This window comes from Myotis davidii, unplaced genomic scaffold (assembly GCF_000327345.1).
Source record: "Myotis davidii unplaced genomic scaffold, ASM32734v1 scaffold248, whole genome shotgun sequence".
NCBI classification, from domain to species: Eukaryota; Metazoa; Chordata; class Mammalia; order Chiroptera; family Vespertilionidae; genus Myotis; species Myotis davidii.
Window position 1 is genome coordinate 952,911 of NW_006299220.1, and position 25,578 is coordinate 978,488.

Below are 25,578 nucleotides of genomic sequence, written 5' to 3' on the forward strand. Positions count from 1 at the left end.
ACACTTGGTTATCTCTATATATTAGCATCCTTCCCACAACCACTCTCTCCCCATTTTAGGCTAACGCTTACAAGTCCACCATATCAGTGCTTAACATTATAAGAGCCTTCAAAGTCCAACTTTTCTTCCAAAATGCCTTCACTTACCGTCTTCAAAATAGGAATTGCCTGTCTCTACTCTGAAAACCTGTTTATTCACAGGGTATTTACTTAAAGTTTCCTTCATTCGAGCTTCAAAAATACCCAACCCCCCAGATTGCTGTCTTTGCTTGTATGACTTAAAATTGCCTTCGATAACCCTCTAGAATCTTGTCTTTAAAAAAGAATTCCTCTCCTAAATTCTGTTAATCCCAGGAAACAGAATTTTTTCACAAAACAAATTTAAAAACTTAACCTGCATGTTTCAAAAGAGGTTTATGTACCAAGAAGCAAATAATGACAAATTTATAGTGTAAATGGAGATTTCCTGTTCTTGACAGGAAAAGCTGAAATTAGGCTTCAAAAGCAACAAGAGCCTGCTTTATTTGGTGAAGAGGGCACTGATTGGGAATCAGAACAACCAAGTTTCCAGGAAACCCTTGTTCTGCCACTGGAAGAGCAAAACTTTGTCTCTCCAAATAAGGGAGTTAGATTTGGAGGTAAAGATCTTTGACTACCTGATACTTTATTACACCTTTCTTTTCTTTCATTTAAAAATCTCAAAGATTGAACTGTATTATTCTAATGCTTTAAGGTCTCTTATTTGTGCTTATTTTAAATAGATCTTAAGGACAAGTAATGTACCCTGTAATTAGACCAGTTAAGCAACCAATCATTTACAAAAAGAACTATGATAGGGGAAAAAAAACTGACTTTGTATCATTAAAAACCACACTTAACATTATTTCCTTTAAGATAACAGGAAATCACTCAACCACCAGCCCACCTTGGTCATAAAATTAACAGCTGACCATTATGCTACAGAAAAACACACAACTGAAGAGGTGAAGGAAGGGGTTAAGGAAAATCTTCAGTCAAACGTGGTGTTATTTAATTATTTTTATTTATAATCTTTCTCCACAAAGGATTCAAGACAGTCTAACATACTTTTTCTAAGATTAGAATTTAATAGAGTAGTAAGTAGGGAAAAGGTAGAAAATGAAAAATTAAAAGGCAAAGTGAAGTATCTACCCTTCATTAAAATTTGAATGGTATTAAGACCTCGCAGATCATATTCAACATACCCATTCATTTTGGGCAAGCAAAATGTAAAATGGCTAAATAGCAAATTTACTAATGATCATGTTGCAAAGAAAGAATAAAATATAATAAAACAAATCATACTCATTCCCCAGTAATTACTTAAGTCTACTAATAGGCCTTTGTTTTTACCCACTTTTAATAATATAGGGAACAGCCCTGGCTGGATAGCTCAGTTGGTTGGAGCATCATCCCATACACCAAAAGGTTGTGGGTTCGATTCCCAATCAGGGTACATACCTAGGTTGCTGTTCAATCCCCAGACAGGGCATGTATGGGAAGCAACTGATCAATGTTTCTCCCACATTGACTTCTCTCTTTCTCTCTCCCTTCCTCCCTCTCTAAAAACCAATTAAAACATATCCTCTGGTGAAGATTACAAAAAAAAAAAATTATATATATATATATGAAACATCTCTGGCATATTACCCATTGTGAAAACACAAATTGGACCTAATGATTTTTAACCTTTACATGCTTAAATCTTTAAAATGGTGAAGCTTTTTCATAAAAATTAAGGTGACCAGAGGTCCTGACCACTATGTTGTCACAAAATGATTTCCAGTTATTCTAAATAGCATCCCAGTTTGGACAATAAACTATGCAATCACTGTAACTACAGTAAACTGTTTTGAGGTTAAAAGTTTTTTTCAAAACTATCTTTTTACAGGGTTTCAGCTGTTACAGAACTACTTGAAATAAACTGGGTCAAAAAATGTAAATTAATGAATCTTTTATAGCCTCAAGAATAACATGCTGCATGACTTTCTTTGAAGTCATTCTAACAGGGAAAATTATTTTTCTTTTCTTTTTTTTAAAAAAATATCTTTATTATGACTGCCTAGCCAGAGCACATTTTTTTAAAGTGAGCTCTGAATTTTTCTTTATAAAACTGCCTTAAAAAAAATTTTTTTTTTATTATTTCAGAGAGGAAGGGAAAGGAAGAGAGAGAGATAGAAACTTCAATTAGAGAGAGTCATTGACCGGCTGCCTCCTGCACACCCCACACTGGGATTGAGCCTGCAACCTGGGCAAATGCCCTGACTGGGAGTTGAACCATGAACTCCTGGTTCTTAGTTCGATGCCCAACCACTGAACAACACTGGCTGGGCAGGAAAATGAATTCTCCTTCTTTAAACAAATCAGTTGTGTAAAAAAAAAAATCCTTATCACCAGGTATATGTACTTTTATACAAGAAAAGATTACTATAATTTTTTCCTGTGGAAAATGACAAAGAAAACATCAAAATTTACACTGAGAATCACAAGTAGACTATATCTTATGAAAAAATTCTATCACCTATTTCTTTCTATACTAGTGAAAGATGGGCAAGTTTAACTTTCATTTATGACAACTGGCTATGTTGTAAGCTGTTGTTTGTAAATGACCAAGAGCATAAGCACCTGGAAAAACAAACAAACAAAAAACTTGTACAAACGGTCCCTGAAAAAGGCCAATTTTGGAAATAGACTTGGGACTTAGGCCCTCTTAGAGATCAAATTCTGGTTCTACTACTTAGTTGTAGTTGTGACCTGTTTCTCAATCTGCACATGTAAAGTGCTAGTGAAGATAGTTCTTTTTAGTCACAACAGTATGTATGAATGTATTTGCTGAATACTTGATTAACAACTGTACCTCCATTAGAGTATGATAACCAGAAGGGCAGGGTTCCTAGCTGTTATTCCCACAATCACACTGTAGGCACCTATCACTATATTTGGCACACAGTCCTCTACAGTTATTGAATGAAAATGGCTTTTTAAGGTGATTTTTTTTTCTTTTTCATACATGAAAACGCCATTTAAGTAACTTTCTCTATCACTGTAGGTTACTTCTTATCTAATTATTTTGCACCAAAAATACAATAGTCTCCCCTTGTCTAGTCAACTGTGGTCAGAAATATTGTATAGAAAATCCCAGAAATAAGCAACTCACATTTTAAATTGCAGTTCCTGAGAAGTGTGATGAAATCTGGATCCATTGTACTCCCTCCCTCTCAAGAGATGAGTCATCTCCCTATGTCCAACATATCCACACTGTATATGCTACTCATACGTTAGTCTCTTGGTAGCTGTTATGAGATCAACTGTTCCAGTATTTAAGTGCTTGTGTTCAAGAAACCCTTACTTATTCTATGTAATAAAGAGCTAATACACTAATTAGACCAGATGGCAGAACAATATTCCAGAAAGACCAGTGGGCAGGGCCACGGGGCCACAAGGCCACCAGGCTGTGAGGGCTGAGCCCCTTGCACGAATTTCATGCATTGGGCCTCTAGTATTACTATAATTGCTTATTTCATAATGACTGTTAATCTCTTACTGTGCCTAATTTATACATTTACTATCTCTGGTTTTAGGCATCCATGGGGGGTCTTGGAGTTTATCGTATCCCCTGAAGAAAAGGGGGGGGGGGCACTATTATAATACCACACATACATATTTTTCTTTGGCACTCTAGAATTTAACCAATGCCATTTTGGCTACTAACATATATAACAAAAATTTAGGTAATATACAATGTCATATGTGCCAGGAGAAAACTTTTTAGTTTCAATTGGTAAATGATTGACAAATGGGTTTACAAAAAAAAATGTTTCCTTATTATGTAATCAAAAATTTAAGAATTATTATTTGCAATGAGCTCGAAACATCTGAACGTTTAGTGATTTTGGAATGCATTCTTGCTCAATTATTCTTTTAAGATTTTAAAAGTTAATCAGTGAAAGCCCAAAGAAACAAAAACATGAACAAACATGCTTTTATTGAAATCTTCAACCTTCTAGAGTAATATTTACTAAATGTTTTAATTTAATTAAATGTATAAAAAAGGAAATGTAGAACATACCCATTTTCTTGTAGTACTCTTCCCAAGCCTTGGTATAATCAACCTGTCCAGCTGGAGCTGGATTCTGTTGATCACCTTGTTCAAGAAAAAAGAAAAAAAAAGATCAAAGTTTTCAAGAGACAATTTGGTCTTTTCCTTCACTTTCTTGAGTGGAAGAGGTGGGGGAAGGAGGGGTGCTGTGTGACAGTGGTATACCCTGCTGGTGTACACTAGGGTGCAAAGTTGGTGGACAGAGAAGATAGTCTATGTCAGGGGTCCTCAAACTTTTTAAACAGGGGGCCAGTTCACTGTCTCTCAGACAGTTGGAGTGCCGGACTACAGTTTTAAAAAAAACTAGTCGGCTGCTAAGCAACAGGCAGCGGTGGTAAAAACACCCGGCGGGCCGGATAAATGTTTTCGGCGGGATGCATGTGGCCCGCGGGCCATAGTTTGAGGACCCCTGGCTATGTATTTGGAAGAGTAGCTACACTGAGCATGCAAGTAAATTCACTTGTCACATAAGAAAACACACCGAGGATACCAGGTCCCTCACCATTTATAAACATGAAAAGGCTAAAAAGAACCTTGAAGTACAAGAATGTAAGTAATTGTAGGTGATATGAATGTAGTCTAAAAAATACATATTTTACATACATTTAAACACATATACATGCTTATGTAGGTATGTATGCATTTATCTAAATTACACAGTTCTGTACATTGAAAGGAGCTAGAAGCAATGACACCTCAGTAGCAATGAACACACTGAGTTTGGTTTCTAAATACCATCATCTACTAAAAGGAAATCAGGGCTCTTTGGAAAAATGGCTGATTCTAGGGCTGGAGCCCAGAGAGCACAAAATGAGCATCTTATTCTGTAAGAAAGAAAGAAAATGCTTAGAGAATGACAGGCATGTCAAAAGGATACAGGAGCGATCTTGAAAGTACTCCTGACTAGTCAAACCTAGGATAATTCCATAATCAAAATAGTTGACAGTCTAAAATACAACCTACTGAATAAAACAGGAACCCATACTGATATAAAAAAGTAAGCAGGAAGGAGGTGCGGGGAGGGAGCTCTTTTTGACAATAAACTACCAACTATTAATGTAAAATGAATAATGGGAATAGAAATTACCATCGTAATTGTAGCTAAATGAATGAGGCAGGTGTTAATCAATGAGGGCGAAGGCCAATGAGATACAGATTAGTAGTCTAGTCTCACTATAACTCTCCAGAAAATAGTAATTTTCAAAGAGAAAAATTGTAATTCTATGGTATAGAAACCTGGCAGACACCAATATAACCAAGTCACCATGTTTTGCCTCAAGCACAACAGTTCTATATGGCAGATAACCAAAGGTTGCCATTTCCAGGGAAGAAACAGGTCAACATATGACCTCTTGATGTCACACACAAGAGCACATCATAATTTCTGAGGTATTCTTGCCATACCACAAACAGGACCTCATGAGCATGACGTCAGCTTCATAACAAAAGACTGAGCATCATCCCACAAAGCAAAAGGTCTGTACTCTTTATAATACTAAAAAACAACACCCAACTGTTTTTTCCTGATTGATGAGACAGAATAGACCTGACAACTCATAAAAACATGTTACCAGATGGGATCCTGGATCACAAAACAATTGTTGGGACAAATGGTGAAATCTGAATTAAGGACTGTGTACTGGGACAGTAATAATGTATCAATGTTGATCAACTAATATGGAGGGCTGCATGATGGACATGGATTTTTGGATTAATACAGAAAGGAGTATTTTAAATGAGGCATCATTTCTACAGCTTGGCCATAAATGGTTCTGACAAAGACTAATGATAATGGACATGGACACTTGATAGAGAAGGTATCAAAAAAAGAAGGGGTGGGGGAGTGTTAATAAGGGATGAAACACTAATAACTAGGTTATTGGGTGTTCCTGTTCTCTAATATATCTGACAACTTTTATACAAGTTTGTGACTAAAAAAGTAACCTATTTTTAAAAAGTCTGCTTACCAAAGCTGTAAGAATTAGAAATTTTTGGGTATCACATGCACTTTATATATAATTCCAAACAGAGGTTCTCTCTCTCCACACACACACACACACACACACACACACGTATATATAAGAAAAAATGTTTTATTACCATAGTTACCTTGTCCATTGGTTTGGGCTGTAGTTGGTGCACCAGTGGGAGCTGCAGGTGGTGGCTGTGCTTGCTGTTGGTAATAGTGTGCATAATACGCAGCCCAAGCTGCGGAATTTGGATCGGTTCCTGCTTTAGCTAGAATAAACACAAGTTCAACGTTTGCACCTGAAGTCCATTATTCTCTCTCATATGTACACACATCCCCTGGCAAATATATAGAGCTCCTAGACCCCAAAATTAACTAGACTTAAAAATAAGTAGAAACTTTCAAATTCTTCTATTAATTTCGCTGTTACCCCTAGCTTTTATAGAAAAAAAGAGGTTCAGAGATTAACTGGCTTTCCTAGGTCTTAGAAAACGAGTTGGTGACAGGATTTGGATAGGAATAAAATATCTTTTCTTTAAATCCAATGCTTTGTCTCAAACCACCCTGTATTTTCTTTCTAAATCAGTTTTGCCAAGCCCAACAGTTCTTTCTATATGGCAGATAACTAAACGAAAGGATTTCTAGGGATTAAGCTGTACAAGAAAGAAACAATTATTACAGAACTATGAACTTTCTCCTGTCTCGTTTTCAAAACACAACTTAATCTTAGAAAAAGAAACAGAGATTAGCCATATTTCATCACATCATATTTCACAGTGATTATCCTAAAACATAAACTTGATGTCATAGTCCTACTTGAAATTCTTCATTTATTCCCTAGAGTCTTCAGGACTGTCTAAGACAGCAGTTCTCAACATGTGGGTCGCCAACCTGTTGGTCGCGACCCCTTTGGGGGTCGAATGACCCTTTCACAGGGATCACCTAAGACCATCAGAAAACACATATATAATTACATATTGTTTTTGTGATTAATCACTATGCTTTAATTATGTTCATTTTGTAACAATGAAAATACATCCTGCATATCAGATATTTACATTACGATTCATAACAGTAGCAAAATTAGTTATGAAGTAGCAACGAAAATAATTTTATTGGGGGTCATCACAACATGAGAAACTGTATTAAAGGGTCAAGTCATTAGGAAGGTTGAGAACCACTGGTCTAAGATCTTAGGTACAGCATATCATCCAAAATCTTTAATGATCTGGACCCCCTGACTTATCCTTTCCATTCCAGCCTCATCTTCCCTATGTCAATATTTTTCTAACACTCATATTCTGACTACAATAAACGGCTTATACTTCCAGAAGTTACCATCTTATATCTGGGCCTTTGAGCATATTATACTTCCTCTGCACTTGGCTCACCTTCACTCATTCTTCATAAAAATCAACTGATACATGAACAATTTGAGACTTCTTAGAAACAGAAATTCTCTATTGATTCTGTCCTTTATACTATCATATGGTATTATAGGTATATGTTTATTAGTTTACAGCCTCAAGAAGAATGTCATTGTCTTAGCTAGAATTAGCATCTATAATGTAATCTGTTTATAGCCTTCATCCCAAATGGGCAGCAATTTTCAGCTGCTTAATAAAAGTGAATGAAGGTTGAGAAAAAGGAATTTTTAGAGGGATATAATTTTAAGGTGATATAATCCCAAGCCATTACACCACCCTCCTAATCCTTCTCAAGTAAGAAATTGCTTTTCTATGTTGGATATTTATGTCTCAATAGTGTCATTAACCTGTATACTAATAAATACAAAATATTTTCACTTTATACCATGTCTGGATAGAGAAAGCGAGATAAAAGACTTTAGGAAGTGATAATGGTACTCCTGAATGAACTTCATGTAAGAAAAACAGTCTTAAAGTGCATTAAAGCAATAATAAAGAAAATAAAAAGATGCCATTCAAGTCAAAAATAGAAAACCAGCCTGTTTACATTCATGAGAACTTACTATCATTCATTCAACATAATATTCTTTCATTCATTCATTCTACATTATTTTATGCATAAATATAGATTTAGAGGGGTTAAAAAATGTGCTTGTTATACCACAATTACTAAGTTGTAAGATTAGAATTTATCTAGGGCCTGTTTCATTTTGAGGTCTAATCTTTTGACTCTATATAAATGCTTAACAGCCCATTAGTTTTTTATTGAAACAGATTTTAGTTCAGAGAATACTGACTTTATTGTCAACACAATTTCATTTAAATCATTTATTTGGTTTTTATATAATGTTAAGTCTAATTTAAGCAATATCTAACTTTGGCTCATCTCTTCTGGCTAACTGGATTCTTTTTTCCCCCAAAGCAATGCTAGAAACCACATTCATTAAACAATTGTTACTTCACTACTACTCCAAGTGGGAAAATGAGATTGTGATAGAGACCACTTCTGTATTCCCATCATTTTCTCAATCATGCTACCTACCCAAACAGTGCTCATAGGTGCTACTCTGCATATCCAAGATACCCAATATAAATCTGCCCCTTAACTTAACCAACATGTTGAACCTCTTAAATGGAGATTCCTCTGCTTATCTCACCATCCCAATTAGTTTACAAGAGGGAAGAAAATCCTTTCATTCTTAAAAGACTAACTTTAGACTATATAGCAAATCACATTTGACTCTTCTCTAAGTCCTTCTATCACATTATGGCTATCTCTTGAAATGCACTTTTCTGCTACAGAATATAAACTACTTTTTGCACACCCAGATACTAGCACACTCAAGTTGTTTAGTGGATGTTGTGGCTATTGGGTGACTGCCATGCTCTGTCATCATTTCCAAAGAATACACTTCCTTTGAAATTAAAATATGTTAAGAACATGGGGGCCACATTTAAATACGAGTGTTTCACCTAATCTTTTAGGTTTTTAAAAATACAAATATTAACTAGTGTGGAAAGGAATCCATTAATTCAGTACCTTCCTTGAAACTACTCCAGTGAAAGAGGCCTAAAGGTAGGTAGTGGGTGAGAAAAAAGAATCATAAACAATTGTTAGTTGGTTTCGATAAATGCCCTTTGACCATGGTGGGGATAAAAATAACAGAATTGAACAGAATGTAATATATATAAAATCCAGATCTGAGCAGAGAAAATACTGGAAAAAAGTGTACTTTAGAGTTTTAACACGTAGATATTAAATACAGGCCTGATTTTTGCTAACAGGTAAAGTTACAGTATCTAGAATACTAAAACAGACAACTTACATATCTTACTTGAGAACTTAGGAGTTTAATGCCCAAGTATTAAACACTCCATTTAGACTCATAACATACTATATACATGTAATGGCACTAGTACCTAAAGCCCAAGACATTGCACTTCTTCCTATGGCTTTTGGATTTTAGCTGTGTAATTTCAAAAGTAGAGAAAACCGAATGCAGGTCGAAAAAGGTTCCATGATAGACCATATTCACACCAATCTTACACACTGTGGTAGAACCAGAACCTAACACTCCTGTTGAAAGAGTGAAATACGCGCAGAAAATGGCACACAATGTAGAAATAACACTAGAAAATATAAGAATAGGAGAGAAAAACAATACGAATTACACAAGAATGATAAGCATCTTTTACCTGGATCAGGAGGGGCCTGTTGCTGCCAGTGTGGATATGCATTTCCCCACCCCTGGGGAGCATAAGGGGCTGGAGGACCACTGAAAAGATATAAAACAATGTAAGAATATGACTTAACAAAAGCTAGAATCTTTGGGGAAAATCACAAACAAAACCCAGTACTTACTGAGGAGCAGGGCCAGGTGGTCCTGGATTATAAGGTGCAGGGTTGTATGGTCCCATTGGAGCTCCAGGCCCAGGAGGCCCAGGAGGCCCATGGGGCCCTGGGACACCATGGGGCCCATGGGGTACAGGTGGCCCTAAAGGATTTACTGGGCCCTGCAAAAAAGCAAAATGACTTACAAAAATCAGAAAAACACCAATGGCCGAACAACTCAAAGGTCAATTCCTGGGTCAGGGCACTCAATCCCTAGTAGAGGGAGTGCAGGAGGCAGCCAATCAATGTGTCTCTCCCTCTCCCTTCCTGTCTCTAAACTCAATAAAAACATTAAAAAAAACAAAAATAATACTTAGTTGATGTCTTTTTTTATTAATCCATCTTGTAAAGACCACTAGATTTAACTGCTCTAAAACACCCTTTCATTTCAGTTAATACTTACCATGAGACATTTTGGACAAAATTGTTTTTAAACTACATTTGGTTGTCATTTTTCTCACTACAAAATAATGAAGCTAACCTTTGTGATTTTAAAAAATATATATTTTAAAATGAGTTTTAGAGAGAGGAAGGGAGAGGGAAGAAATATCGATGTGAGAGTGGAACACTGATCAGCTGCCTCCTGTTGCTCCTTACTGGGGATCAAGCCCACAACCTAGGCATGGACCTTGACTGGGAATCGAACCAACCTTTCAATGCACAAGCCGACGCCCAACCAACTGAGCCACACTGGCCAGGGCTAACCTTCATGATTTTTAAAGTTCCTTTTATTAGGATGTCTCTTTATGTCTCTAATTGTTGTCATCCCCCCCCCCCCCACTTCTAATATTCTATTATCTGTAACCCACATTTTTGAAATAGTAAAGAAAAAAAAATTACCGAAAAAGTATCAACATTTAAAGAAATGTGTTTTTATTCAGAGGGAGAGAAACATCGATGGCAGCTTGCTGCAGCCCACTACTGAGGATGGAGCCCACAACCCGGGCATGTGCCCTGACTGGGAATGAAACCAGTGACCTTTTGGTGCATGGGATGACACCCAACCAACTGAGCTACACTGGCCAGGGTTAAGTAGGAATATTTTCAGAGCGATGTGCCAGGCACTCTTTTAAGTAATACACATGCACCACACACTCATACCTAAATCATTTAATCCCTAAACCCTATAAAGTAGGTAACAGACTAAGGCAAAAATGACTATTAGGCCGAAACCGGTTTGGCTCAGTGGATAGAGCGTCGGCTTGCGGACTGAAAGGTCCCAGGTTCGATTCCGGTCAAGGGCATGTACCTTGGTTGAGGGCACATCCCCAGTGGGGAGTGTGCAGGAGGCAGCTGGTCGATGTTTCTCTCTCATCGATGTTTCTAACTCTCTATCTCTCTTCTTTCCTCTCTGTAAAAACTCAATAAAATATATTTTAAAAAAAAATGACTATTAGGTTCCCCAAGATCACATTCAGTAAATAATTCAGAGTGTTTATTTTGTTAAATTCTCAACTGAGAATGTATTTTCCCACTAATTTTTAGAGAGAGTGGAAGAGACACAATTGATGTTACCCTAAGATCCTTCAGTGTGTAGACCAATGCTCTAATTGCTGAACAACACCAGCAAGAGCCAGAGTATTTTGAACTCAGGTTGTTTAGCTTCTCTAGGACATTCTATTCTGTTTGTCCACCAATCCAGAAGGAATCCTGATCCATGCATAGTAAAAGAATAGTAAAATTCAAAACCAAGATGTGCTATTCATTTTTCTGCATTAATCTTTGCCATACTGATTCCACAATTATTTTCATGTCTCTGTGCAATTACACTAATTGCCCATACAATGTTTGTGCACATATATATTTTAAAATATATTTTATTGATTTTTTACAGAGCGGAAGGGAGAGGGATAGAGAGTTAGAAACATCGATGAGAGAGAAACATTGATCAGCTGCCTCCTGCACAACCCCCTCCTGGGAATGTGCCTGCAACCAAGGTACATGCCCTTGACTGGAAACGAACCTGGGACCTTTGAGTCCGCAGGCCGACGCTCTATCCACTGAGCCAAACCAGCCAGGGCTGTTTGTGTATATTTTTATAACATATTCTTTAAGTATTTCTTGTACATTTATTTTTTGACTTCCCAGACAGAAACAGTGTCAAACTTCTTTTGCACCCCATCAATGCATGGCAATCACCAAGGAGAAATTTTTCCAAGAAATTCTAATTATTATTAATAGTTTAAGATGCTTGCTCACACCCTATATTAATTATAGTAAAAGCAAACTTTTCATACATTTTTGTACTACCACCAGCTAACTTTTCTAGCAGAAAACACTTTCAAGTTTGGCCATGCATCAGAATCACCTGGACCATCTTTCTAAAAGTAGATGTTGGGCTCTATTCCAGACATTTTGAATGAGAATTGCGTTATGTGTAGAGGAGGAAAGCACCCAAGTAGTCTGCATTTAAAACTCCCCAGATTACTGCCTAAGAATTAGGATTTATATATTTCTACTTCAAAGTGGGATGAATCTGATTCATCTTTGTGTCACCAGGGTTATATATAGTAAAAGCCCTTAATAAAAATTGAATTCCTGTTAATTATATCCTTTAAATATGTTTCACAATTCTCCACCAGCCTGAACATATCTCCAAGAAATGCTATCCTCTTACCTACCCACACCCAAATATAAGGTTCTGAATACCTTTCTGTATTTAATTAGGTTATTTTCATTCCTGGAAAAACTTTTCTGTTTATGTTATCTATTATGTGACGAGTCCTATAATTTTAGACTAGAACCTATGCTATAAATTGAAGTTTAAAGCATACTCACACCAATCTTTTCTTCTATGAGTTGCCGAGCATAGTCTATTTGCTGTGGAGTGCCACGAATTGTAAATAACTTCATATTAGGATCTGCATTAGGTGGAGGATTTCTCTGAAGTTCTATTCTTGCACCAGACTGTTGGCTTATGCTTTTTATGGTTTCACCTCCTAAAATCAAAACACAATAATTTCTCTAAGAATTCAAAGGATACAAGAAAAGGTATTTAAAATAAAATGGAAGTAACAAACGAACTAACAAATACAAACTCATAGATATAAACAGAATGATGATTAACAGTGGGAAAGGGGGAAGGGCAAATTAGGCAAAAGGGGTCAAATAAATGGCAATGGAAAGAAACTAGACTTTGGGTGTAAAGTATAAAATAGGGTATTCAGATATAGATGTACACCTGAAATTTATATGTCATTAATCAATATTACTTCAATAAACTTAAAGTCACAATTAAATGAGTCATTAAGCTTTGACTAGTAGTCAATCTGCCAAAATTCTATTAAGATTTTCCATTTATTCCTATACTTTAAATCCAACTGTATAAAGCATTTCATGCTTCTCTTAAAATACATTTGAGTTTTAAGCCATAATTTAGCATATCTGTATCTAACCTTAAAATGGATAACTTCTCAAAATCAAAATATTTGGTTCAATTAAACTGCTTTTACAAGCAATATAAAGTAACATTAAAAAAATTCGAAAATTTAAACACATGTGTATCAGGAAATAGCAAAGTAAACAAAAACACCCAGACTACTTTTGGGGTCAAAAGTAGTTTCTTACACTAATAATTAAGCTGTTGGTCTCTTCTAGAAGCCCATGTGAATCAAAGCCTATTCTTTTTATTTAAGTATATATAAGGCCCTTCTCATTTATGTTTTAGTTATTACACATCAACATAACACTTTTCTACTAAAATACAGCTCAGGAAAAATCACCACTACTTGTTTAGAACAACAGATATATCATCAGAAAAAATAATAGGTTAAAATTTTAACCCTACATTAAAAGAGTAAGAGTTTAAAATACTTTGCCTTTTCCTATTATTAATCCAGTTTTCCCAGTTGGTACAATGAAATTAAATTCCTGAAGTCCACCAGGTGGTCCCATGTTCCAGTTGCCCTGACCTCTACCTCTCCCTCGACCACCAGGTCCAGGTCCACCAGGATTACCAGCCTAAAGAGAAAGACAAGAAAGGAAGTCAGCTAAAAATACACTTCTTTCCATAATCAATTACATGTTTATTTTCCTCAACTCTCATTTCCCTAAATTAGAAATTTAGAAAAGCTGGGAGATAACTTGGTCCAAGTAATCAGCCAGTAAGAACCACCATTTATTCATTTTATACTGGAATGAGTAAGGTAGCTGCCTTCCTGCTCCAAGATGTCTGCCTTAAAGCAACTTCAACAGATTATTAAACAGATTCTGATATAAAATAAAGGGGGGACTTTCAGATTTGATGACGGGAAATATTAAAATTTTCAACCAAGCTTAAGTTTTTATTGATTTGAGAGAGGAAGAGAAACAACCACTGATGTGAGAAACATCGATCAGTTGCCTCCTGTATGGGCCCCAACCAGGGCTCAAACCTGCAACTTAGGTGTGTGCCCTGATCAGAAATTGAACCTGCAACCCTTCTGGTGTACAGTGTGACCCGCTAACCAACTGAGACACCTGGCTGGAGCCAAAGAAAAATTTTCTGAATGAAAATAAAACGAAGAAAATATTAGTATTCTATCAACCTGAACACTTCTAAGAAGGTCTGTAATAATTTCTGCAGCATGTTGACATCGGTCTGGAGGTCCTGTTATTTGTGCTATCCTGTCAGGTGTTGTTCCATCATCTTCAAAACAAAACAAAAGAAATAGAATTAATTAATTTATCATTAAATGTGTCAGTGTCAAAAGTAATTGCTACCAACACTCAGAAAATTAAATGTACGTACTCACCTGGCTTAAACTGAATTCGAACACCAGCATCATTTTGTATTTTTTTAATCATCTCTCCATTTCTTCCTATTACAATGCCAACAGCAAATCTTGGAATGGGGACCTTATGCAAAGGAGACCAAGTATTAAAAAAACCATTTACTGAAAATCAAGCTGCCTCAAATCATAAAAGTATATATAACACTCTCTATATCAAGTAGAGTGATAAGAGACAAAAAATACTACTATATTCTAAGGTGGAAACTGGGAGAAAAAAAGAGGATACAATGTTAGGGAAGGCTGTAATACAAAACAGGAAAAACACTATTTTACTTATAAATTAGCATAAAACTATTTCTGAATATTTTTACTTACATCTATCCCTTCATTTCCTCCAATTCTTGACCCATACTCATTTCGAACTTCTCTGAAACCACCTTGATCACGAATTAACTCTAACACCATTTCCTTGGCTTGCTGAAGTAGAAAAAAATTACCCAATTTAGAAAGCATGTCTCAAAACATTGTAATTTATTCATACATGTTTTGCTCATTCTGCACCCCAACCCCTTCTTTGTAAAATATAAACTTGTTTACTTGAACTTTGTATGGATCTCCGGTAATCCTAAGAGGTTTGTCAGCACCAGTGTTCTGAGGTCCATCTTGAATCATAACCATTTTAACTCCAGCCCGTTCCTGTTCATCATAAAAAAAACCGTACGTATTAATAAAAGGGAATGGAAGTAAATTGGCTTCAAAACAGATGAATAGTAATCATTTTACAAATAATAATACCTGAAGTTGTTTAATAGTCTCTCCCCCCTTTCCAATAACTAATCCAGCTTTGCTAGCTGGAATCATTATTTCTTGAACTGCATTTCCTGGTCCATCACCATGATGGAAGCCAGGGGCTGGTCTTCCTTTTTCAACTATCTGGTCCAGTAACCGTTTTGCTGACCTGTTAATAAATTAACAGTCAAATAAGTTGTAATATACCCCAAAGCTTATCCAAGAGAAATATAAAATACAACCAGCTACTTCTTCCAATTCCAGTTTAGATGGCTTAAAGCTAAATTTTAATAATTTCAATTAAAAGAAAATGCCATTAGGGCCAAAGATTAGAACTATTCAATCAAGTTTCTAGGTATGCAATTTTCAAATATTTTTGAGATTCCAAAATTTCTAAATAGCACTCAATTTCCAAAGTTAATCACAATATTAAATTGATTCTTATGAGCACTAAATAAAATGGTTTTTTTTTTTAAAAATATGTATTTTTGTTGAATTCAAAGAGGAAGGGAGAGAGGTAGAAACTTCAATCACAAGAGAGAATCAATGATCGGCTACCTCGTGCACAGCCCCTATAGGGTATCAAAGCCTGCAACCCAGGCACGTGCCCTGACCAGGAATAGAACAGTGACCTCTTGGTCCATAGGTTGATGTTCAACCACTGAGTCACACCTGGCCAGGCAATATTTATATTTTTAAACCATCACTTTGGTCACTCAAGTGTTTAAATGTATTCATTCAATAAATACTTAAGAAATGTCAGTTATATACCAGATTTCATTCTAGCTAATGGGGTTACAGCACTGAACAAAACAGACAAGAGTTTCTTCTGGCATCGCTCAGTGGTTGAGCATCGTCCTATGAACCGGGATGTCACTGTTTGATGCCTGGTCAGGGCACATGCCCGGGTTGTGGGCTTGATCCCCAATAGGTGCTGTGCACGAGGCAGCCGATCAATCACTGATCTTATCTCACCACTGAAGTTTTTCTCTCCCCATTCCTTCCTCTCTATAATAAATAAAAACGTATTAAAATAATAACATGTTAAATAAATTACATGTCATTTGGGAAGGGCTATGAAGAAAATCAAAGCAAAATAAGGATAGAATGTGTATGTGTGTGAAGGAATGCTATTTTATGGAAAGTAGATATGGGAGACCTTACTGATAGACATTTGAGCCAAGACCTGAAGGAAGAGGCGGAGGGAATGTGAAAATAGAGAAGAAATAGAAAGTACAAAGGACTCAAATGAGAAGCATGCTTGGTGTGCTGAAAAAATACAGGAGGCTACATGAGGCTAGAACAGAGTGAGTTGGGAGAGTGGTAAAAAAATAAAGTGAGAAAAACAGCAAGTAAGCAGGCCATGGTAGACACTGAGTTTTACTCTAATTGAGTTAAGCATTATGGGATTTTGAGCAAAGTATTATGAATTGACTCACAATCGTGAAGAATCACTATGGTTATACTGTTATAAGAATAGATCATTGTTGAACAAGGCTAAAACAATGGACACACGTAATATAGGCAAATCACATCACAGATAAGATGGTAGTATATAAGGTGGCAAAAAGAAGCTGGATCTCAAATAAATTATGAATAAAAAATGACCAAGACTTGCTTATGATAAATGAGGAGAGAGGTAAAATATTAAAACAGAGTTGCCATACATGTAAGAGATAAAAGAGTATAAATAAATAAAAGCTGGGAATGGGCTGTAAAACAATTTCGTTTCCTAATAATCTCATGTTTGAGATGTCTAATAGACATTCAAGTGGAGGCACTGAGCAGATGGATGAGCCTGGAATTTAGAAAAAGAGACGAAGGATGGAGATAAAAATTTAGAACATAAAATCTATAGTATATAAAGCTATATATTAAAAGAAGTTTAATAAAGTAAATTAAGTTATCCAAAGATTATGTGTAGATATATTGTAAGAGGACTGAATTTTGTGGCACTTTCATGTTGAGCCCAGGAAGATAAGGCTGACAACAAAGATAAACTGAGAAAGAGGAGAAGAGAAGTAGGTATCTAGGCAAGTGGTCCACTGTGTCAAACAGTGCTGACAGGCTGAATGAGGAAGCGGCCAGTCATGATCTCGAAGAGACCAATTTTAATGGGACAATGAGAATCAATGCTCGACTGGTGTAAGGTCATGACAACATGAAAACAGGCAGATGGTACACCGAAGTAGAGCTACCTCTTTATTTAAGGAGTTTTGTTGTAAAAGGGAGCAGAGAAATATAAATGTGGGGTTCAGGAATGGTTTTGGTTAATGTGAGATTTTCAAGCATGTCTGTATGCTACTAGAAATTATCTAGAAAAGAAGGGGAAATTTACAGTGCAGGAGGAAGTCGGTTCAATTGTAAAGGCAATGCCCTTCAGTAGGAAGAAGGGGGCTGGCCTTAGACACATGATTTTCATACTTACTGGACAGACTCAGGTGTTCCAGTTAACATACAAGACCTTTCTGGAAGGCCACCACTGTCTACAATATAAAACAAAAAAGTTTAAGGCTAAGAAAAGGTTAACACATACCACAATTTTCAATAGAAGCTTAAAAATATGCTAGCTTTCTATTTAGTATGGAAATAGCATCAAAATAACGTTACCAGGAGCAATCTGTATTTTGCATCCAGATTCATGCTGTATGCGTGAGATTTGTTCACCTCCTCTGCCAATAACTAGAAAAGAAAAAAGAAAATTATTAGCTGAAAGATTGCCAAGTATGTTTTGATTATTTTCAAAGCTTTAAAAACCAGTTTACTTACTAAATCCAACCATTCCATCTGGAACTTTGTATTCTTCAGTCATAACAGACCTGCTAAAAAAAGCAAAACCAGAAACTAACATCCTTCCTTCAAAGAAAGGTAATTTACTTACAAATAAAAGGTACTCTATCGATGAAAATGGAGGTCTAATGGTCAAACCAGGGTTCCAGGAACATGTTTGTTTATAGTCAAAATATGGCTTGAGTAGTTAAAGTTAGAATTTTAAGGTAACACACATCAAGTGAGGAAGATATGGTGAATGGAACAGTCTGAAGGCATGCAAAGAAGCTGGAGTAGAGTTGAGGGACTGCCATCTTAATTTTTTTTAAATAGTATTTTAATTCATTTTACTTTCTCTAAAATGTATCTAATTACACCCATCCTTCCAAACTACAAATGTACATCACTCAAAAAGAAAAATGATCCTTCTGTATCACCTTATTAAGTTGAAGGAAATGAAACACACACACACACACACAGGGCAGACACATATTCACTGTACACTAACTTGGTTGTGTTTTTATATACATTTCAACTAAAACTTGCAAATCATTTGAAAAGCATTTGACTATACCTTTGCTGCTGATGCATCGGTGGTAACTGCGTCCCAAAAGCTACCATAAAAATTAAATAAAAATGGAAAAGTTTAAATTTAAGTTCACATGTACTTAATACTTTTATCAAGCAATTCCAAAATCTTTCACTGATGCACAAATACCTTGAAGAGAGTAAAATTTTATGCAGAATACTTAAATCAACATTGACAGTAAGCAAATAAAAAAAGTCAGTAAAAGGGCAGACATTACTAGCAATGAAATAGAAAAAAAAACACCTGTCCTTTTTCAAGTGGTGCATGTATAGATTAAGAAATAGAGCAATAAAACAAAATAAAAAGTAGAAATAGAGCAAGAAAAGAGACTATATAAAATAACTTAATGGTCTAATCTCATTAATATGTACCTGGCCAAAACGGAAAAATCATAAAGATAGGATGCACATATTTACAAAGAAATTCATTATAACATAATATTCATGGCCTCCAACTAACTTCAAAGATACCCAACAAAAGATAGGAACAAAACCCTAATTAAAATCCAGTTACTTTATTTTTTAACCCAACTTCAAATTAATACTTACAGTCATTTTGAGGAGCAACTTTCTTAGCATCTGGTTGATCTGCAAAATTAAATGTCTTTTAATTTTTTTGCCAATAAGTACAAATATATGAATCAGTTCCCCTGCCCAAGCAAGAATATCAATATAAACATTTATTGAAATAGCTGAGGGTATTGTGTAATTTGAACCAAAAGTGCCAAAACGTAGCCCAAACTGTTCATGTTTAAAAGATGCACAGACATTTTTTAAAAAAATTCTTTTTGATTGTATCAAATCACTGACCTTAATGTATGTTAAGCACTTTAGAATGTTATAAGACAAAGTATTTAGGTCCATTACTAGCAAAATATCACATGCTAAAGGCTAATGATGCTTCCCACTGTAGGAACTGAAGACTGGAAGAAAAGAAGACCTATCAAATGTGAAAAGTTGACATATCAAAAGTTGAGTGTATCAGACAGTGACCACAAAGCTATGCAAAATAAATTTTAAAATGACATTACAAGGCAATCTCGACCTAAACTGTTCTATTGTTCTTCACCAAACATATCAAGGCATAAACTTCAGCAGAAACTCAAAGCAACTACATGACTACCTTCATCTACATCCTTTACAGATGAATACAATGCATACCTTACAATAAACAACTGATAAAGTACTATTCTCCTCCCCCCTTCAAAGTTAATTAAACATCAGAATGTTGTACAGCAAAAATTCAGACACATAATCCAAGAAATACTGTGTCCATATCAGAATCCACTGGTTTATTTCACGTTTACATACTAAACACAGGTAATAAATAAAAATTCCTGCCTTTAAAAGGAGAGGGCATTCCCTCCCAGTGTGTTGTACTGCTCGGACTTGTCCAAGAGCCATCTACACATAAAATAAAAAGAATACATTACATACAACATCTGAAGCATCATTAGCTCATTTTTTGTTTTGTATATTAAAACCTCACTGTAAATGTGAAAATCACTTAATAAAACCAAGTACTCCTGGTCAAAAGCTACAAATACATTCTATAGGCTCATTCAGAATCCTCCTCTTAAAAAAATAAAAAGGCAAAAAGAAATTGTATCAAAATTTCATACATCAAATCTAAAACAAAAATATGTGCTGACTTCTAAATTCAGAAACTTCAATAATTGTTTTTTTTTAATACAAGGCACTGTAAATCTACTGCTTTAAGCCACATTGAGTTAAACCTGAAACACAAAACAAGGTACTAAAATAAATAAAAATGTAACAATAAAATGGTATAATCTGCAACACACTAGAATAGCAAACGTTGGCAACTTCAACCTTTAACGTGAAATCTGAAATAGCAGAACAATGAATATATAGCATATAAAGATTTAATTCATGTATGATGAGAAAAACCTGTGAAATGTCCCCTAAACATTTAATTTTTCATCCCCCCCATCCCCCAGAATATTAACAAGTCGTCTGTGCAAACTGTCAATCTGGCACAATCTTAAAAGAAAAATGATGTTTTCTAATAAGACAAAACTGACTAAAATTTTACTTACCTTGTCTAGGTTTCTTTTCCCCCCTTTCCTTTTGAGGGCAATATAAGCCTTACAATTTTAGGAACCTTATGATAAAAGTAATGTTTCAATACAATAACATTTGAAAAATTGTAAAAATTACTTTAACTAAACTGTGTAAAACAAAAATACTTATGGCTATAACTTACCTCCATCTTCCAAAGGTCTTTTTTGTCCCCCATAACCATAGTCATTTGAATTCAGTGATGTACCAGCATCACCTCCAATTTTTGCTGCAATCTTAAAAAACAAAAACATACTATCATTAAGAAGAGCACCACAACTACTATATGCTATTTAGTACTCAATTTCCTCATATAGTTCCTAATACCTATATATGTCAAATACTCACATAAAAACTAATTTGACAAAAAGACAAATTATAGTACATTACTATCATTAATAACTCCAGAGTTAACAAATAATCACCTGAAATTAAGCTTTTCATATAAGAACAAACAAAGAAGTAATCAATTAGGAACCTTAAGACTGACCAAATAGCTTTCAAGAAAATCTGCATCCTAATTCTATCTTTGCCATGGCTCTCTCCCATGACTCCACAGGAGATGTGTGTGGGCACAGAGAATGTGAATACCTGTGGAACTCTAAGGCTGTGTTGTCTAATAGGGCAGACATTAGCCAATGCAGTTACTGAGTACTTAAAATAGTCCAAATTGGAGATATACTTTGAAGTGTAAAATATACAGATATTAAAAACTTGAAATTAACTAAAGAATGTAAAGCATCTCAAAATGTTTATATTGAACACATATTAGAATAGTAATATTTTAGATATGTTGGACTAAATAAAATGTGTGTGACTTGCATTATACTTCTATTGGACAATCTTGCACTAAGGAAACATGGGAGCAAGAAAGCCTCAGAAACAGAGACATAAGTAATTTTTCCTTAAAGACTTAACTACTAGACTGGGCCAAATAATTGCCTGAAGTTGACTAAACAAACATTATACTTGAAATACCAGCCTCAAGTAACAAGTGAGGCACAACCAGTGGACATTTACTGCATTTTTCTATGAAAGAAATGAAACTAATATTGTGGAGTGCCAACAACAGGCCATGCTCCACACTATAAATGTTTCATATTCATTTTGTCATTGAATAATCATTAACATCCCTAGGAGGTACAAAGTATTAGTGAAGTAGATATATCTTACAGTTAAAAAAAATTTAAAAGGTTAATTTAACTAAGATTACAAAGTTAGTCAATACTGATGTCCCAATTTCTGCACAGTCCCATGCTATAATTACTATGAGGGGGATAATCACTAAAGTGGGTGAATTCATATTACATCACTAGAGGCCCAGTGCACAAAAATTTTCCCTCAGCCTGGCCTGTGGGATTGGGCCGAAACCAGCTCTCCAACATCCCCTGAGGGGTCCCGGATTGTGAGAGGGTGCAGGCCAGGCCAAGGGATTGGGGCTGGGGAGGGACTGCAGGCGGTTGGCCACCTGGGGAGGGACCACAGGAGGGCTCCAGGGTGTGTCCAACCTGTCTCATTCAGTCCTGATGGGCTGGACCCCAGCAGCAAGCTAACCTACCAGTTGGAGTTTCTGCCCCTGTGGTCAGAGCGGTTGAGGAGCCTTAGCATATCATTAGCATATTATGCTTTGATTAGTTGAACGGATGACTGGAAGACTTGGATACTTAGCATATTATGCTTTTATTATATAGGACTAGAAGGCCCGGTGCATGAAATTTGTGCACTGGGGGGGGGGGTTCCTCAGCCCAGCCTGCACCCTCTCTCATCTGGGCTCCCATGGAGGTTTGGCGAGCCTGGGTGAGGGGCTGATGGCTGTTTTCAGGCTGGCCACACTCCCTTTAGGGTGGGGGGTCCACTGGGGTACCTGGCCAGTCTGGGTGAGGGGCTGAGGGCTGTTTTCAGGCTGGCAGGTGACTGAAGCTCCCAAACGCTCCTTTTTTTCTTTATTCTGGGCCAGCTTTAGCTCTGAGGCTTGGCTCCAGCTCTGAGGCCTCGGCTGCTGAAAGCAGGTATCTGGGTTGTTTGGGTTCTATAATCAAAACACTGTTTCAACTCCAGCTCTGAGATCCCGGCTGGGTGAAAGCAGGTTTCTGGGGTTTTGTTTAGCTTCTATATTTGTAACAATGTTTCAAACTGCAAGCTCAGAGGCTGGCAGCAGCAGGCGGGGAACGTTGGAGTCCTCCATCACTGAAGCAAGCAAGCCTCATGTTCGCTTCAAGCTGCCGGCCACCATCTTTGCTGGGAGTTAATTTGCATATCGCCCTGATTGGCCAATGGGAAGGGTAGTGGATGTACGGCTAATTACCATGTTTCTCTTTTATTAGATAGGATTCTTTCAATTTTGAGCATGTTTGAAATGTTCCACGATAAAAAATTAAATGGAAAATCGAACTTTTGGTAACTGAAATTCCCCCAAAGATGTCCTGATGTGGAACTAAACCAACTATACCTCAAGCTTCATTATAATTAGGAAATTAGAGAAAGTAAGAGTATATTCAGAAACTTGAGTCGTAAATCCAATATATCACATATATATATATATTTCCACATAGCAACTATATTTCCCAGGGTTACTAGATTTCCCTTTTTCTACATGCAAACACATATAGCAAAGCATATTAGAATTAAGGATACTAGAGCTTTGGTCAATCTAACCTTCCTTAATCATCTTTCACTTTCTCAAAAGTCTGTTTGCATCTTTGAGCATCTAATTAAAACCTTATTTCTTTTCTAAGATTTTCTCATCATACCTGAAAACTGCTTTTCCATCCTTAAGGGTTTTTTTTTTAATGCTAAGTCTATATAATTGCTTGTCAAATAGAGGAGAGCACTGCAATATGTTAAAAAATTGTTGCTATAGCAAGCTCAAATTGTGTCAAGACAGTTCTGTCTACCCTTAAGCTTTAAAACACGTAGCACTGAATTGTTCCTTAGGAACTTAACTATACTGCCAATATTGATGGACACTGATGTTAAGGAAAGTATTTTAGGACAGAGAAAATAGTGACACCAATGACTGGAAAATAGTTTAGGCTGTGAGTATCTCCAACAGTTAGCTTTTATAAATGCTCTATAAATCTGCAAAGCAGCACTCGTTGGAATTTCTGCAGAGAAAGTACACTTATTTTTATCTCCCTATTCATTCAATAGAGAGGGAGAGAGAAACATCAATTGGTTGCCTCCAGTACCCTCCTTAACCAGGGATCGAATAGGTGACCTTAGGGTTAAAAAGAACCAGTAACACCATCTCAAAAATTCAAAATACGAAGACATCAAAGAAGAGCTTTTGGTAAAAATACTATCAATACAGATTTGTTCAATTCTCCAAAATCAAAAGAAAATATACATTTCCTAAGTCAGCGATTTTCAACCTTTTTTAAAAAAACCTCATTGCACACAAAATTACTAAAGTTCTGTGGCACACCAAAAAAACTTTTTCTGATCACACATACAATTTTGGCTCATTCACTCAGACAGCTATTGTTGAGTTGGCTGTTGTCATTTTTTTCATTTGACAATCTAAGGGAAAAGAGGTCAGTACTCCTGACTAAATAATCAGATATTGAATGTTTAAAAATTCTTGTGGCACACAGGTTGAAAATTGCTGTCCTAAGTCATTGAAAGGAGGATTAATTTAAGAGAAACAGTAGTTCCTAAAAGCCAACCTCCAATTATATATAAAAGTATTACTGGACTAGTAAAATTAAGTCTAATACATTTTTTATTTTAATTTACAATAACTCAAGCTTTTCATTTGGACTTCAAGTGAGTAAATTTTTTTTGGTGTTTTAATGTTTTAGCATTTTCTATCTTTCTTTATAGACTGTTCCCACTATCCAACAACCCTGAATACTTAAGAGATTATTTAGTCATATCACCTGATTTTAGATATTATTTTTAAAAAATCAGAAGCTGATTCTCAGAAGCAAACTACCTAAATACCTCAGATGACTAGCTCCTAATTTTCAGTCCACTGCATGCTTCCTTCGGTTTGCAGTACTACTGTGATTTGGAGTGGGTTGTGATTCTGGTTCAACTAATTTGGGTCCCTGCCAAATTTTCCTGTGCATTCTGTACCTTGTTCACCTTATCTATACAAAGAAGATAACCTTTTTCTATACTTACCTAGAAGGATGGTTGTGAGAATTAAATGAATACAAGTTTAGCACAGAACCTAACATAGTATATTAATTGCTAGTTATTATAAACAGACCAGCATACTATAATTCAAACGATAAAGCAGGGTTTGCACATCAAATATTTGCATTTTAAAATTTTAACAATTTTTATTTGTCCTGAAGACATATGTAGTTACATTCTACTTGTGAAAACTGCCCGCTGGAGACTAAGGTATGCGATTTCTCTTTGTTATCCCTAAGACTGAAACCCTAAGACTGACATAACCATATTGTGGGTATTCAACAAATGAATTTCTGCAAGAACATAATTATTTTCAAAACAAAATTTCATTACTACCTAAATTCATTAAAGATATTTTTTCATTCAATTGAATAAATACTAAGTACCCGCTAAGGGCCAGGTTTTGATGGTTCCCATGTCCCAGAAATGTGAAGATGCATGAAGGACACAAGAAATATTACAAGGCCACCATTTTATTAACACTGTCACCTCTCTACAAAACAGGAACCTTTGCTTATTATCATAATCAAACTTTGCTATTCTGTCCCAAATTGTTTAAAAAAGTCACACTCAAATGCTAGTTTTCATTGATGG

General features: G+C 35.8%; 1 protein-coding gene across 15 annotated transcripts in view; it reads right to left on the reverse strand.

Moving 5' to 3' along the window:
• Window positions 1-25,578, reverse strand: part of FUBP1 (far upstream element binding protein 1) — a 37,525-nt gene that overhangs the window by 7,320 nt on the left and 4,627 nt on the right. For 6 of the 15 annotated variants that reach the window (XR_001515715.1, XR_001515716.1, XM_015571083.1 and 3 more), the window contains exons 2-20: window positions 20,990-21,080; window positions 20,104-20,166; window positions 19,312-19,350; window positions 18,749-18,788; window positions 18,175-18,227; window positions 18,016-18,087; window positions 17,834-17,891; window positions 15,412-15,574; window positions 15,214-15,312; window positions 14,992-15,093; window positions 14,638-14,740; window positions 14,431-14,531; window positions 13,723-13,864; window positions 12,683-12,843; window positions 9,875-10,026; window positions 9,709-9,788; window positions 9,053-9,082; window positions 6,217-6,354; window positions 4,087-4,161 (exon numbers count right to left, since the gene is read on the reverse strand). Coding sequence is in view for 12 of the 15 variants with exons in the window: in XM_015571083.1 (XP_015426569.1) it covers window positions 4,087-4,161; window positions 6,217-6,354; window positions 9,053-9,082; window positions 9,709-9,788; window positions 9,875-10,026; window positions 12,683-12,843; window positions 13,723-13,864; window positions 14,431-14,531; window positions 14,638-14,740; window positions 14,992-15,093; window positions 15,214-15,312; window positions 15,412-15,574; window positions 17,834-17,891; window positions 18,016-18,087; window positions 18,175-18,227; window positions 18,749-18,788; window positions 19,312-19,350; window positions 20,104-20,166; window positions 20,990-21,080 (1,762 nt within the window). In the remaining 3 variants the exon portion in view is untranslated. The remainder of the gene's footprint in view (window positions 1-4,086; window positions 4,162-6,216; window positions 6,355-9,052; window positions 9,083-9,708; window positions 9,789-9,874; window positions 10,027-12,682; window positions 12,844-13,722; window positions 13,865-14,430; window positions 14,532-14,637; window positions 14,741-14,991; window positions 15,094-15,213; window positions 15,313-15,411; window positions 15,575-17,833; window positions 17,892-18,015; window positions 18,088-18,174; window positions 18,228-18,748; window positions 18,789-19,311; window positions 19,351-20,103; window positions 20,167-20,989; window positions 21,081-25,578) is intronic. The other 9 variants (XM_015571088.1, XM_006774681.2, XM_006774680.2 and 6 more) reach the window with 5 other exon arrangements.